We start from the raw sequence: 15,487 nt of genomic DNA, 5'->3' as shown, positions 1-15,487 counted from the left end.
TAACCAAATTAACTAATTATGGTGTTCAGAAACATTGTAGCAGGCATAATTTCTCAGACTGGCTTACATAAGTATACGCACTTGTCATGTGTAGGAAGTAGTATGATTTAAGTTTATACAGTCCTACAAACAATTAACATATCAAAATTTGCAGCAAAAAAAAATGGCAGTGTAAACATTTAAATTCCACTATAAAGATTTCTTCTTACAGCAATGCTCATTTACCTTACTGTTAGTTTATTTGTGTTTTTTTACATGGTTAGGAATATTACACAAAGGCTTATTTACAGAGCAGTCCCACAAAGATTAGCTGCAAAGACATAGAAACTTATCGAAATATACCATTGTCTACTCCCCTTTCTAGGCACAAGTAGGTATTTAAGCATTGTATTTAACATCAATAACTTAATAATTTTTGATGAAGGGCTCATGCCAGCTGAAAAGCTCGACTAATTTCAAAGACTGTGTTGGTCCAATAAAAGGCATTACACCACATCTGTGTTCCAGTGTCTTTGTCTCCAGTGAGGTTAAAAAGTTAGTATAATAACATCAGTATAGTGCTAGTTTTCTATACTTTATTTGATTATAGGAAATTTACTTAAATATGTTGAGTATAAGGTACCCAAAAATGTGCTTGAAGGTAAAATAAAATTGAAAAACAAAAACACCTAACATAAGTACATTTGCATTTCTTACAGAATTATTGAAATATCTCTGCACTTATTTTTGGCATGTATTGTGATCTGAGATGGAATTGCTTTGGTTAAACTCTAATGAAATTAGAGGAAGAACTAATCCATTTCTAGACCTCTGATTTCAGTAAGAACCTTGAATCATGCTGTTTTGGTCAGTGGCCATATGGACTTTGTTTATTCATGCCATTATAAGCTGATCGTGCTTGGCACTCACGCTCATTTTGTAACAGCTTTTAGCCATGCACTGTAGAGACACAGGCACATTGAACCTTATCTTTCCTAAATTTTTCCATAAACTCCTATATTCAGACTTGTGAATAACTGATGGAAGAGTCATTGACTTGTGCTAAGAGGTTGTACAACACCAGTACCAGTGGTGTCTCTCATGAGAAAAAGGCAGGGAGGTCCCATTTCACATGTAGATCTACTTTAGTAATGTGCTCATAATTTTAAAGTTGCTTCATTAAGATCAATGCCCATCCTTATTTGTGAGTGCATACAGAGAAGAGGTTAACACACTGATTGCCTGGTGTGCAAGAAACACTCCATACACCACTCCTGATCAATAGTGAGATGGTGAAAAGGGTAAGCAGTATCAAAGTCTTCAGAGTTCATATCCCTGATGATCTCTCTTGGTCTGGAAACACCTGCCACATAGAGAAAAAAACACACCAATATCTCCACTTTTTGAGAAGTCTCAAAAAGGTGAAACTACCACTGTCAGTATTTCCCACCTTCTGCAGAGCAGCAATCAAAAGCATCCTAACATCCAGTTTTTCAGTATGGTATGGGAGCTGTTCAGTTGCAGATAAGCAATCCCTACAGAGAGTGATGAGAGTTGTCGAGAGGATAACTGGTATTAGTCTGCCTACAATCCAGGATCTTTATACAACGAGGAGCCTAAACAGAGTCAGCAAAATACTAAATGATGCAACTCATCATGCAAATAATCTGTTTATGAGCCAGTCATCAGGTAAAAGATACCGCAGTATTCGATTCATGGGCAACTAGATTCAATTTGAAGGTGATCAGACTTCTTAACTCTAAAATTACAATTCACTGTGCAGTATTATTTTATAGCCATTATAATTTATACTACTAACCTAGGTGTAGTATCTTTTTTCTTCAGCTGTAAAACTGCTGTGTGCTTGTTCACCCATAATGTGGTACATGGTTCATATGCAATACTATTACTGCAACTTTACTGCTAGATGTGTTTTAGTATCTTAATAAGTGTGTTTCTCTAGGAATATATGTAGCCATATACTTAAGTGTAGAGTTGGTTTATAAGATGGTGGTAGTATTGTTGTTATATGTTGTTTTAAATTATGTCTTCTATGTATGTGGTTTCTTTTTTGTCTATCCCACGATGAACTGATTGCACGGAATCCCATTTATTCTACTCTTGTGTAAATCTAAATGATAAAGTTACTTTTGACGTTTTTACTGTATTTACTGCACTAAAGATGAGATCACGTACTAGAAACTAGATATCCATCCACACATTATTGCTTGTTCTCCGACTCCAGAGCACTCACTGTACAGCAACATCAAGGCATTCTCCATTTATTAGCCTAACATGTAAGATTGTTCTACATCTGTGAATTAAATACCAAGGAACAATGGGAAATTTCTTGTCAGTGTGATATCTCCTTTATTTAGGAATATAAGGAGTAAATGCTTTCAAATATTCATAATATTGCCATGAGCTTGGTCTCCTGGTTTGGATACCCTAGATCATACAGTTTATAAACAGGTCACCTCAATTTGTTCTGGTTGCAATCACTTTGTAAATAAAGTGCACAACTTTCAAAGTATTTCTTCAGTATATGAAATCTAAGTATTAATATGCTTTTGTTTTACTATTTCATATTAGAGTATCACATGCAAGACTACCTTTTTATTCATTAATATCAAGGATGAAAAAAGGGTCATTAGATTCTGCATACTTACTTATCAAAGAAAAAACATAGGAAAAATCACACAGCTTCTATGTGTAACCAAATGTATACTGTGCCCTTCTATTTCACCCAGTCCTCACCAACCCTGTACACTGCATAACCTATCTACTGCTTCTGCTTTGCCCTATGTATTGTGTTCTGTTTACACTGTCTAGCACAGCCTTGTGGTCTGTGCTTGTGGTGATGATCAAGAAGTCCATGTGGAGCCATGTCCACAATAAATGCCAAATGGACTCACCTATTATATTAGCACATTATATGCACTTCCCAGATGTTAGGCATGGACTTTTGGGATGAATTTAGTTGGTCTGTAAAAGAGTGGTGTCTCTTCCTATTAATAAAAAGCCTGAAGCCAGGCAATGCCTTGAATGGTTTAATGTGCCTGACAACTTTTGCGGACATACTGGCTTCTGGAGTACTAGAATGTTGACACAGAATTCCCATGCTTTCTCATTTGTTGCAACAAACAGCTGGTACAAGCATTTGGTATTTTGCGCACACATTATTCAGATTATTGTATTATGAATCGTTGCACTTTGAAGTGTTCCCATGGCCTGAAAAAAGTGGGTTGTGAAGATATGTGCATGTAGAAATACTGGCTAACCTCACCGATTTGTGAAGTTTGGTTGATATGAATATATTACATCTGAATTGTGACGTCAGATTTCCTGATGAAAGAGTAACGGACAGAAATTTTTCAGATTTTCAGAATGTCTGTGATGTGTTCTGGCTGAACCTGTGCTGATCATATTCTGGGTGTGCCACACAAAGTCTGTTCAACTTCAATCACGCTGTTATTTCATTCTGTGTCACAGCCCTCCACTATACTCTCCGCATACTCAGTCATACACTGACTGTCAGAATTGTCACACTTCCTCTTGCATGTACTGCCTCCTGTGAGCTGTCCTCATCTATACCTTGTCTAGCTTTCTGCTGACTATGATGGCTTTGTTTTCTTTTGTACTGCACTTTGGGAACCGGCCTCTTACCTCTCTCCCTCATGCCAAGTGTTTTAACTTGAATTTCTACAGTTCTCTCTAGTATTGCTTACTTCCTAATTATTGCCTAAGATTATGTCCAGCCTAGCTCTGCCAAGAGAATTACATCTGTTTCTTTTCTTATGAGCTTGTGAATCTAAGTGAGAAAGTTTATCACCTCAGGCATGACTTCTTGACATACAACATAAGCTTGACATAACTTACCTTGCCTCCCTAACAGTTTTTCTGGTTATTTGAGCTCATTGTCTAATTGTTAGGGCTTTACAATGTATCATCAAAGGTGATTCAGCCTTCATATCAAGTGAATAATGTTTACAAAACACTTCGCACTACTTCAGAAAATAGCAACAAAGACATTTCAAGAAAAATAATAAAGATATTTAATTTGTATTCCTTTGGAGAATGCTTTTCATTTTATTTGGATTGATTGCATGTGTAACAGGACAAAAAATTGTATTATAACATGAAAAGTAGAATACATGGGACGACTTTAGTAATATTTTGGCACTTTAGACTAGCAGATTTAATTAACACATCATGGTATTGCTAGACATTTGACATTTAGCTTCACATGCTAATACATAGTCTTATTTAAATAGTTCCACAAAAATAATAGTTGTGTTATGTTTGCAGATGACATATGTAAAGAATAATGAAATGTTTTATGAATAAAAAATAAATAAATGTGAGTTACCATGTTAGAGTGGTATATAAACTTTTATAAAAAAATGTAAATGACTTATTTAATTACTTGTGAAATTAAATCTCAAACAAATACCCTTAGCTTTAATGATAATCTTGATACAGTATTTTTGTTTTAATTAAACTATTCTAAACCAAGATTGTGATTGTTTTCTTGCAGTTACGGACGAGTTTATGCTGCAGACCCCTACCACCACGCACTTGCTCCAGCCGCAGCCTATGGCGTTGGTGCCGTGGTAAGTGTTCAGATCTGTTTTCTCTCCCTTATTGCTTCCCTCTGCATGGATTTGATCACAGCTGATGTCTCCTCATTTTTAAGTTAATTGAATTTGTCTCTTGTGCTAACGGCAGCTAAAATGCCACATTAATCCTCCCAGTAAACTTGATAAATGTCTTAATTTCTTGGCAATCTAGTGCATGTAAGTTATTATATTTCTAATTTTGCTAGTATCACCTAGCTGAGCTCTTCTTCTAATGGAATAATTAGTCATTTTGATAATTAAATACATCACTGATCCAGCAGAGTTGCAAGGCAAAGCACAAAAGCTGTCACAGTGATGCCAGAAGCAAGTCCAACTTTCAGCAGTGACTGGCATACATGAACGCTCCTATGTTTGTCTATTGTCAAATGAATCATATGGAGGCAAAGCATATACCTGTTCCCTGTCCTTCTATGGTGTAGCACAGGAGTAAATGCATCAATTTTCATTGAAATCTGAAGCAGACCTCTCAGATGATTCTGGATTTAGGAAATTGGTTTTATTATTCATAACAGCCCATTTGAAATTAGAAAACATTTCACTGAGATTTCTGAAAATTAACACTGCAACCTTTTCATTAAAGAAAGAGTACCAGGTGGTTTATTTTATGCAAGGAAACAGATCATGGTTAACTTTGCAATATTATCTTAACATGACTCTTTTTTAATGATCTCTTATAATCCATCTCTTATACTCTACAGTAGATGTATGACCCAAATGTAAAAGTGTATATTTGGTCATTTGTAATTCTGTGATGTCAACAAAACTGGATGTTGGCACACACTCGGCCTTAACATGATCACCTGAATTTTAATTGGCTTTTATTACTGTATCTAAAATCATATGCATCCTTACTCTCTGGCAGAAATTGATAATTACTATGAGTGCAGAACAATGTCAAATCTTCACAAAATTAGCCACTTTAGTTGCTCAATAATCATTTAATTTCCATGATCTGTTACAGAAATGCAGAGAACAGAGATGTTAATATGACATATTGTATTACAGCTGCATGTAGGTACATAGCAAGATGCAGCTAGAATAATAACTATAGTCAATTTACCTTGCACAGAATTTTATATTGCCTAGCTTTTAAAATCTGTCTAATCAAGTCTCACTATCTCAAGATTACATCATACCAGAATCAAACTTGAAAGTTCTGAATTATGCAATGTAATAAAATATGTATTCCATGTGTGTTCACTGTTATACATTTAGCCTTACACATGCATTTATGTGGATTTGCATTTTCATCTAATCAAGCTTAAGTTTGTTTGCAATGTGATGAATCATCGTCTCACAGGTTACCCATGGCCATTAGCATTTCATCGTTGCCTGTACTGCATGCAGTGGTCTTCAAAAGGGATAAAACTGAGGAAATTTTGCTTGCAATTTATATTTGTGCTCAAAACTGTCTTCTCCATAGAGTCATGCTCTTGGGATTTAATGCTGAGGTGCTAGGATCCTGTGGGAGGAAAGTTTTCAAGGGTGACTACAAAGGTGTTCACACCATCACATGTGATTCTCCACCTGCTTGTTTGATTTCTTTTTATTGTTTTACTTATTTGTTTACCTTTGACCATCATCAACACCCTAATTACCTTTGTCAGAATAGTGATAGGGAAATGTATATGAAAATGCATATATTGCCATGACAGATAGATAGGAATACATAGAATTAGCTAAAACCAACATGCTGATAGGAGGGTAACAGAAAGAGCTTCCCACCACTTGGAAACCACCTCCCCCAGGATAAGCAATTGGTATAAAACTAGACACTTAGTTCTCCTAATCCAGGACTGTTATTTCCAGTCTCAGGAGAAGGGGAAAGAAAAAAAAGTAAGAGAGATATTCAAAAAGGACTGTTTCCAGCACAAAATATGCCCTTGGCATCACAAAAATTTGCTCAGGAAAACACAGTTGTGGTTAGTGCTTCCGTAATATTATGCATGTGGCATGCTTTAAAGCAGCCATAGATTATAAATGCATCTTTTAAACTGTGGGACATTGCATGCAAGAAAACTGAACTGTGTGTATTGCAGTTGGTCCATTTTCACATGAGAGAAGATTTGAAAGGAAATGAAAAACCAGCAGACTCTGCTAGAAAATGGATACCCTCATAAAAGTCATAGAATAACTAGCACTTCTCCTTAACAGCTAATACCTTACAGGATATAAAGGGAGGATACCAGATTATACAGCCAAGGGGAAGAAAAAATTCAGCAGAGGAAATGAGAGAAGAGACAGAGGAAAAGAATACAAAAAAAGAAACGTTTGGGTACAAACATCGGTTGTCATGAAGTCTGCAAAACAAGACCGAGAAGAAAAAACAGAGCTGGAATTAAACAGACTTAGTATACAACACCGTTCAAAATAGGGTATACAATGTAATTTTCATCTACTGCTGTTTCGCTTGACTTATCTGATTATACATGCACACAAACTGAAACAGAAAGACAAAGCAATATTTTGCTGCTAGCAGCATTCTATTTTTTTGTTATACAAAAGCAGCGTAAGAACAGTTTAGCTGGGAATCAAAAGAAGAAATGATGTCCTGACCTAGGGCAGAAGTTTGGGGTGTGCCCATATTGAAGAACATCATTTCAGATGGGGTTAGAAACAGGAATACCTTTGTGTGCAAGGTACAAGCAGGCCATTCTGACATTTACATTCGCTGGTCACATTATTAGCGTCTGAATTCCCTGGCACTTACAGACTGACCAGAGATACATGTAACACATGGTAAAACTGATTTTCTGTAAACCACATGAGGATAGGCCTTGTAGCTGTGAAAATGCTCCCCTTTTCTTAGAATTATTACATGGAATTGATTTTAAACAGGAAATAATACCTAAAGGGCATATGAATGAATCACAGATTTCCCAAACCTGGTTACAAGTTCCTTTTTGGACATAAAAAAGCCTGCCAAGGCTGATTCATAGCTTGTCAAGTACAGACATTGTGGACACTAAAATACATACTTGAGACCTCATATGTTGTAATAAGCCTCCTACTGATGTTGTCTGAGCTTATTCTCAGGGATGCTCATGTCTTAATATTGCATAAATCTTTTCAGAAAAAAAAAAATATGCGTGTAGACTTAGGGAATACAACATATACCTGAAAATAAAATTTTGAATTTGAGACAAGGTGGGTGATAAATTATCTTTGCTTAAATGGTTTATAAAGAAAATCCCTGAAAAGGTAACTCCAAAACTTAAGTTCGCTACTTCTTTGCTATTATGTTTTTTGATTGCGTTCATGAAATAAATACGCCTACTGGCATAATATTCATAGTTCTTTTCAACAGTCCAATTTTTCTTATTTCCCTCAAACAATTGTATGATTGCATATCAATTAGAAAATAAAATGTTTTATACATATATTTTTTTGCAATGACCAAGTTGTGGTACAGGAAACTGGACCTATGTTTGGAGGTAGATTTAATGTGGATCTATAACTAAGACTTATACTTTTCTAAATATGAGTTTCAAATTATTCTGCTTCTGTGTTTTTGGCATGATCTTATCAGATCTTGTAGTCAGACCTTTGTGGCACTGGGAACTATTTGATGGAAATACCAATGGTGTTCAGATCACATGTTCAGACTGCTTCAGTATTTGAATTCTGAGTGATATGAACAACACGTACCAAAGACACTTTCAGCAAGTCCAAGATTGACTTCTGCATTATATGCAACTTTCCCAGGAAACATATTAATATATTCTAAACCAAACTTTCAGAAAAAAATAGGAAGATACAGAGACATTAGAGTTAACACAGCAATTTCTAAATATTGTTATTGCCTTTAGTCTGACTCCAAATTATTAGTCCAAAAGTATCAGAATGGCATATACTGTGGAGGCAGATAGGACCAAGTAGATTAATTATTTCTCTGCCTTACAGACAACCTGTATATCCTATTTATGCAAAAGTGTATTTAATTTTTTTTCCTCCCATTATGAGAATTGCATTAAGACTGCGAATGCATGTATCAGTTGTGTCAGTGATTTATATCAGTTGCCCAAACTCTGCAGTCCATAGCACTTCAAAGCAATTGTGAGTTATTGATTCTAGGAGGTAGGAATGATTATCAGTATTAAAGTATCAAGGAAGTGGTGAACATAATGACATTTGGTAGACTATTCCATTGAGATGAGACACGATGAAAAATCTGGTATGACTGGATACCTTCAAGGCGGCTGGGACACGATGTCTCATGTTTATTCTGGATGCTGTAGTGTAAGAGAATGCTTGCACAGTGCAGGTATCACATGATTTGATCATAAGATTATTTTCAATTATCTAAATTGAAATGAATGGCATATTTCATTCATGGAGAGCACATGTTCTAGTGCTGATAATCATAGAAAAGTGTGTAAGATTGCGTTGAAGGTAACATTTTCATATACAGAGTATAGAGTTTTCCAGAAGAAGTAAACACTGGAAAAATCTTAACATTTCTTGTTTTTTTCCAAATGAAGGATTAATCATGGTGAAAACAGAACAGCACATACCATCAGTATATGAATTTTGTCCCACAGTAATGATGTGCTAAAACCCATTGACCAAGGGTATGTACTCTATGGAGAAGACTAAGTTATAGAAAGACAAGTAAAATTTTACAAGAAACACACTGTTTGGTTATAGCATGTCAGTTTAAACAGTATTTTATTGGTAGAGAAAATATATCTGATGAAATTTACAGTTCTACTTTTCTCTACAGTGGCCTGTATTCACCAGTTAAAATTTTGGATTTGGGCTTCTCTGTAATAAAAGCAAAAAAAAAAAAAAAAAAAAAACATACTTGAAATATGTCTTAAGATTAACCATAATCTTCTGTTGCAATGGTGTTTGTCTCAAGTAGTAGCATATGCTATGTTCTAAATGAGTTTCCCCTCAATATCTTGTAAATAAGACCAAAGTACGGTGAATTTGTTTGGTCTAGAGTAGCATCAGCAGCATCAGGATGGACACAGATAATAATCTAGACTCCTGATCCATGACTGAGGAATCCACTGCAAGATCACTGCAATGCAGCTACAGTCCTTAAACTGAGGAAAGCTTTGCAGCAATGCCTGACTATTGTCTTTTCTGTCAGTAATCTTGGGACGGGAGGGGTTTGAAATGCAAGCAGCATATAGATGAATGCAGACATTTAAATACAATCAATTAAATTGCTTTGTTTCAGAATGCATTTGCACCCTTGACTGATGCCAAGACTAGAAGCCATGCTGACGACGTTGGTCTCGTTCTTTCTTCATTACAGGCTAGTATATACCGAGGGGGATACAGCCGTTTTGCTCCATACTAAATGAAAACAAAAACAAAACAAAAAAAAAAACATAAAAACCTTCCAGTGTTGGGGGAAAAAAGAAGCTTTCCAAGGCCTGGGTATTGCAATACATGCCGTAGTACATCATTTTAGGAACTTTAAAGAGACAAAAACACATTTTTTATATTATACCTCAAATATTTTGTTCTGTGTATTTTAATATTGTGGGTCTTTACTTTCTGAAGGTTCTGTAGTTTGATTGTGGCAATAGAAATTTATGTGGTTGATTTAGAAGGCTGCTAGAAATGAATAAAACTTTGTTTTAAGCCACAATTAAGAGTGCTGTATCATGTAAATGGATCATATGTGCTCAATATTAAGCTATCTGGGTTATTATTTTTTGTATAACTTTAAATGACTATAGTAGTCATTTTTCTGCATTTACATTTCTTTCAGTATTGAAGGAACAGATGGGTCATGGGAAGGGCAAAAGGAGTGTAAAGAAAGGTAGAAGAGAAAAAAAAAGATAAAAGGGGTACCACTGCACCACATATTGTATTTATCAGCTGTCTTAAGTTATTTGCTATTTTATTTCAAAGCCAAAGGTTCTGCTATCATTGGAGAGTGTTTGATCTGACAGTTGTACATAAACTGGCATACAAGCTGTTCAGGCATCCTTAAAGGAATAAAAGTAAAAATTCTGCTAGTGTTTAACTGTTTGTCCCCAACTAGTTATATAAACAAAACCTCCTAGTTAACCCAACAGTAAGCATTATTTTTTAATAATTCTTCCAATAAAATAAATTATTGTTATCATTGCTGACTTTTTTATATTATGGGCGGGATCATTATAAAAAAAATGATAAAGCACTGTTTCTATTTTTTTTTCTTTTCATTTTTTTCTTATCCAGAAAGAAAGTAATTATCTAGATTATTTGTACCTGTAAAATGTATAAAATTTACATCTGTGCAGTGGAGTTAATGTTCTAGAAACCTATGACATTTTAGAATTAACTAGTTAAGAAACTATTAGAGAAATGTATCATTTTTATGGAATTACATGATAATCACATTCAGATTTATATATACACATATATATAAATATATATACATTTTTTCAAGCACTACAGTCATTAAGTAGAGAGAATAATATTGGTATTTTCATCAAATTAATACTTTTGAAACATTAATATGTCATGTAAGCAACCTGCAATTTTTCAATGGAAGGCAGCTTGTTGCCTGGTGGTTGTTGAAAATTAATACAAATATCAGTGTTACAGTAGGCCTTCTCTCCATAAAAGAGAAAAACAAAATAAAATGCACAAAAATCATAAACACAAAAGAAAACCTATCGACTACAAGTGAAATGCTTCCTGTCCGGTTTATTTAGGTTTCAGAAGTGAACAAATAGCAAGCTGTTAAGCTTAGCTCTTGGCACCTTTGAAAAACTGTAGCTTGTCTCTGTATACACTTCATTCATATGTTGGTCTGTTTACAAGTTAGCCTAAGTTGGGGTATTTGTCAGAGGTCTCTTTGTTTTTGTATTTAAATAAAAAAAGAAAGCAGACTAAAGCTGTTATGGTACAGTTTTGCTGCAGATTCTTTTATCTTCATGTGTACTGTGCACGTCACCTGGTGTGCACGTTAGTAAATTATCAACTCATTGCTGTGAACCTGACAACTTGCTATAAAATCTGCTATAAAGAAGTGTTTGTGACCAGGCTTTCTCTGTCATCATATGTGCATGCAGTATGCTCAGTTTAACAACTACCATCAATAAAGTTTCACAAAATTTGAAAAAATAAAGTTTTTGATGTCTTTATCGATAGGAACAATATATGAGTTTATTTTTGTTAATAAAAAAAAGATCATATTGTGTTTAACTTTAAAATCATATGACTTAAAGTTAAAACTTGCATTCCATGATCTGCAAAACAAATGCTGACTGCACAATATTGCTGAGATTGGAAACTTTAGCATATGGATAAAAAAAAAATATATATATATATATATATATATATATATATATATATATATATATATGCTGGCATCAATAGAATAATTAAATCCAGACCATGAAAAAGATGTCTTTTTTAATAAATCTGTGTTTTAAGTTTCTGAAGATAATTGCATACCTCTTAAATAGAGTGCAGCTGCTCACAACAGGTCATGGATACATGGTTTGTACTGCACAAATGTATTGACTTTACAGAGATATAAAACTTGGTGGAGGACTCTTCACATTTTGATGTACCTGTTTGCTTCAGTATAGTACAGAAAACACAAGTGTTACATGAAAAATAAAATGAAATAACTATATGCAGAAAATGAAACTTGGCTCAATGGGAGCCCAAATACATGGACTGACTTCTTTAAGGAAGATGAATTGTACAAATATCCATATTATAATTTGTAACATGCTTTGATTTTTACATAGTTGATGTTGGAAATGCTTTATGTTGAGAATGTTTTGCCAAATTACTTCTTACACTCTGTGTACAAAACAGCTAATAAATTTGCAGGCATATGTTCAAACAAAATGCATCTGAGCTGTGTCAGACAAGAAGGATGGACGTTTATCAGTCTGATTTAATGGTAATATTGTAAACAGAAGGATAAAGTGGTCATATAGTCCTAATGTTAAATTACCTCAGCAGAAAATTTGAAAATGACTACTTGCAAAGTTCATTATCAAATTCATGAAAAGTCTCAAGAATCTAAACTGCATCAACCAGGATTCCTGAATAATTATACCACTAAAGTTAATGTTATTTGTTGTTTTTCTGTATGGTGATTTAGCAGTTATATTGTGCAAAATGTTAAAATTATAGTCCTTTTAACTATTCTGGAATCTACTGCTTCCATAAGGAACAAACAACTTTGAAATATGCATAACTATATTCCAGAATCTATGTATATTCTTATTTAGTATCTGTGTAAATAATTTATATAAGTATCACATGATATAATCTATTATTTTGCAGTTTAATTGAACTGCCTTTCAGAATTTCACATAATAAAGCCTAATTCTAAAAAAAAACAATCTCACCAATTCAGAACTATCATTTTGCATGATTTATTTTTCATTGTTTACATTTACTGCTGCTCTCAGAATGTTGCATTGGTATATTTCACTCTTTAAACCCCCATTTGAAACAGCAGTAGGTAAGCCAGTAAAGAAAATTATTATCACGAAGAGTGGAAAATGAAATTGTCATATGACATTGCACTTAAACTTATTGGAAAAGAATAAACAAATGACAAATCATAGATTGCTTAATTTTGCTGCATAAGTTAATCTACTATTTCTGAGCTTGATGTGTAAGGCAATATGAATTGTGAATCCACCATGAAGAAATAAAATATTACACTTGAAGAAATATATGACATTTTGAATTATCATAGCTATACAATATTTGTGTAGTAGTTTTAGCAGTCATAAAATCAACATTGTATGCATACACATTACACATACACACATAATGCCAAATTATACATTTTCAATTTTATCATATACATTCCATGATCTTTTTTTATTCTTTTTATGGGTTTAGTCATAAAACATTACTATAGATACTGTTCAGCTCATTTGATAGGATCCTGTATAATAACAAAATCAGTTGTTGGTGCCTGCTATGTTAAGTATCGTGATTGCTTTGGGGAGGCTTATCTTGCAGCTATTCAGTTAAAATAAATAAATGAATAAATAAATAAAAGTAAACTGTGGAAAATGTGGCTGTCAGCTTCAATCCAGTAAAAGTAAATATGTATCAGTAGCCTATGCAATATATGGCATATCATATGGCCAAGTGTGTTAGTGAATGAAATGCACAAGTCAAAGTCAGAGTTAAAGTATCTCCTGAAGATACGTTGTATGAAAAGCTTACATAGGAACAGAATGTGACTGATATCTTTAACCAAACACATGCCTGAAATTGTCCATTAAAATGACGAAACAAGTCATAGATTGGCTTTATTGGCCTGAAATTGTCCATTAAAAAGACAAAAGAAGTCATGGACATTCAGAATCGCCAATTAGTTGAAACACCTGGTGTTCATAAGGGTCATTTGCATATATCCCATGTGCCTCTGATTGAAGAGGTTTGAGAGGTCACTCATTGGAAGTTCCATCTTGGCTGGAGTTTTCATTTAGTTTTTACTGATTGGTTTTGCAGTGTGACCTTATCACTTATTGTTTTAGTTCATTCTAGCTATTTTTGTAGCAGTGTGAGTGAGAAATTATCTACTGCAATTCTGACTGCTGAAAAGATACCAGTTAATTCGGTGAGTGGTGGATAACTTCAAATTGTTGATGTATATAATCCAAGAACAAAATATAGTGCTAATATAATCAATAGTAAAATATACATTTCCATATATTTTATGAAGCTTGATCCTACCCAAATTGTGGGCTGTCCAGCATTATGTTATTTTAAAGTGACCTCCTATAAAAAGAGTCATGAATCAGGGCAGCCATGAGTATACAGATATAAATAGTAACTCACTATGGTTATATATATTATTTCATATTATGGGCAATGTTAAACATGCAAGACAACAAATGATAAACTTTGCAGTGTTAAAAGTGCTTTGATATATCTATGAATTTTCCACTCTTCCAAATTTTATATTTTGACTTAAAACATGTAGTGTGGCCACATTTTGCCTGAAAAAATACAATGCTGTAATTAGAGTTTCTGCCTCTCTGTGCTTGATTTTCCATAGTGGAGGCCTGCTATCAGAGGTTGTTTGTGCTCTCTTTATCTGCCTCAATTTTTATTGTGGTCAGTAGTTTCCACCAACATTCTGAATACAGGCCAATAGGTTTACTGCTAACCCTTCAAATTGTGTGTGTGTGTGTGTGTGTGTGTGTGTGTGTGTGTGTGTGTGTGTGTGTGTGGTGGACTAGCTGGAATATGTAAACTGGAATGTTAATCATTAAGCTATATCAGAGTATACTTAGATAATCCCCTACAAGTCAGATCAGGAATGCCTTCACTGGGACATCATACAGTCCATTTTCTCTGGCTTTATTAGAATTTCTGCATGAAAATATCTGAATATCCTTTTAAACTCCTAAAACGGCCATTTCTTTTTTCTTCTTTTTTTTAATAAATATCCTCCAAACGGTTGTCGGAGATGTTTTCAGCATTTCTTGGGCTGCTGGTTGTATATTTTTGTGAACAGCCACAAGTTCATTCCCTTTTGAATAGTGGTTGAGAAGGCCTTTTACATGTTGTGTTGCTGAAGTCCAGAAATAGGTCAGACAACTGCATATTGAGAAAGCCTATGTCAGAAGTGTTTTCTATGTCTTGAGCACCTTTACGACGCTGGTTGCGTACCCTTCTCCAGAAATATATTGCAATGAACTAGAAACAAATGGATCAGCATAAACCCAACCAATGGGGTCAGTTTCATGAGAAAACATTTTTTCTGGAAATGCAGGCATCATTGCCTCTTGGTTGTTTAATGTGGAGGAACAGATAGCGATCTAAGCAGGAGCTATATTCTGCCACTTGGAAATGATCCTGTTAAGTGTCATCATCAAAATTTCTGAAATAAAGGGTAAAAGTTTTGTCAACATTAGTAGTCTGCC

The 15,487-nt window shown here is 34.3% G+C and overlaps 1 protein-coding gene across 11 annotated transcripts in view; it reads left to right on the top strand.

Moving 5' to 3' along the window:
• The window catches only part of RBFOX1 (RNA binding fox-1 homolog 1), a 1,735,725-nt gene extending 1,722,782 nt beyond the window's left edge, over positions 1–12,943 (top strand). For 7 of the 11 annotated variants that reach the window (XM_044089088.1, XM_044089084.1, XM_044089091.1 and 4 more), the window contains 2 exons: positions 4,517–4,592; positions 9,808–12,943. In XM_044089088.1, the coding sequence (XP_043945023.1) occupies positions 4,517–4,592; positions 9,808–9,930 (199 nt within the window). In that variant the 3' untranslated portion in view covers positions 9,931–12,943. Of the gene's footprint in view, positions 1–4,516; positions 4,593–6,773; positions 6,867–9,807 lie in introns of those variants that run through there. The other 4 variants (XM_044089082.1, XM_044089089.1, XM_044089083.1 and 1 more) reach the window with 3 other exon arrangements.
• Positions 12,944–15,487: the final 2,544 nt, after the last annotated feature.

Source organism: Protopterus annectens, chromosome 12.part0 (genome assembly GCF_019279795.1).
Source record: "Protopterus annectens isolate FY-2018-M chromosome 12.part0, PAN1.0, whole genome shotgun sequence".
In the NCBI taxonomy this organism is placed as follows: domain Eukaryota; kingdom Metazoa; phylum Chordata; order Ceratodontiformes; family Protopteridae; genus Protopterus; species Protopterus annectens.
The sequence above is the reverse complement of the archived record's forward strand: the minus strand, read 5'-3'. Positions and strand labels throughout refer to the sequence as shown.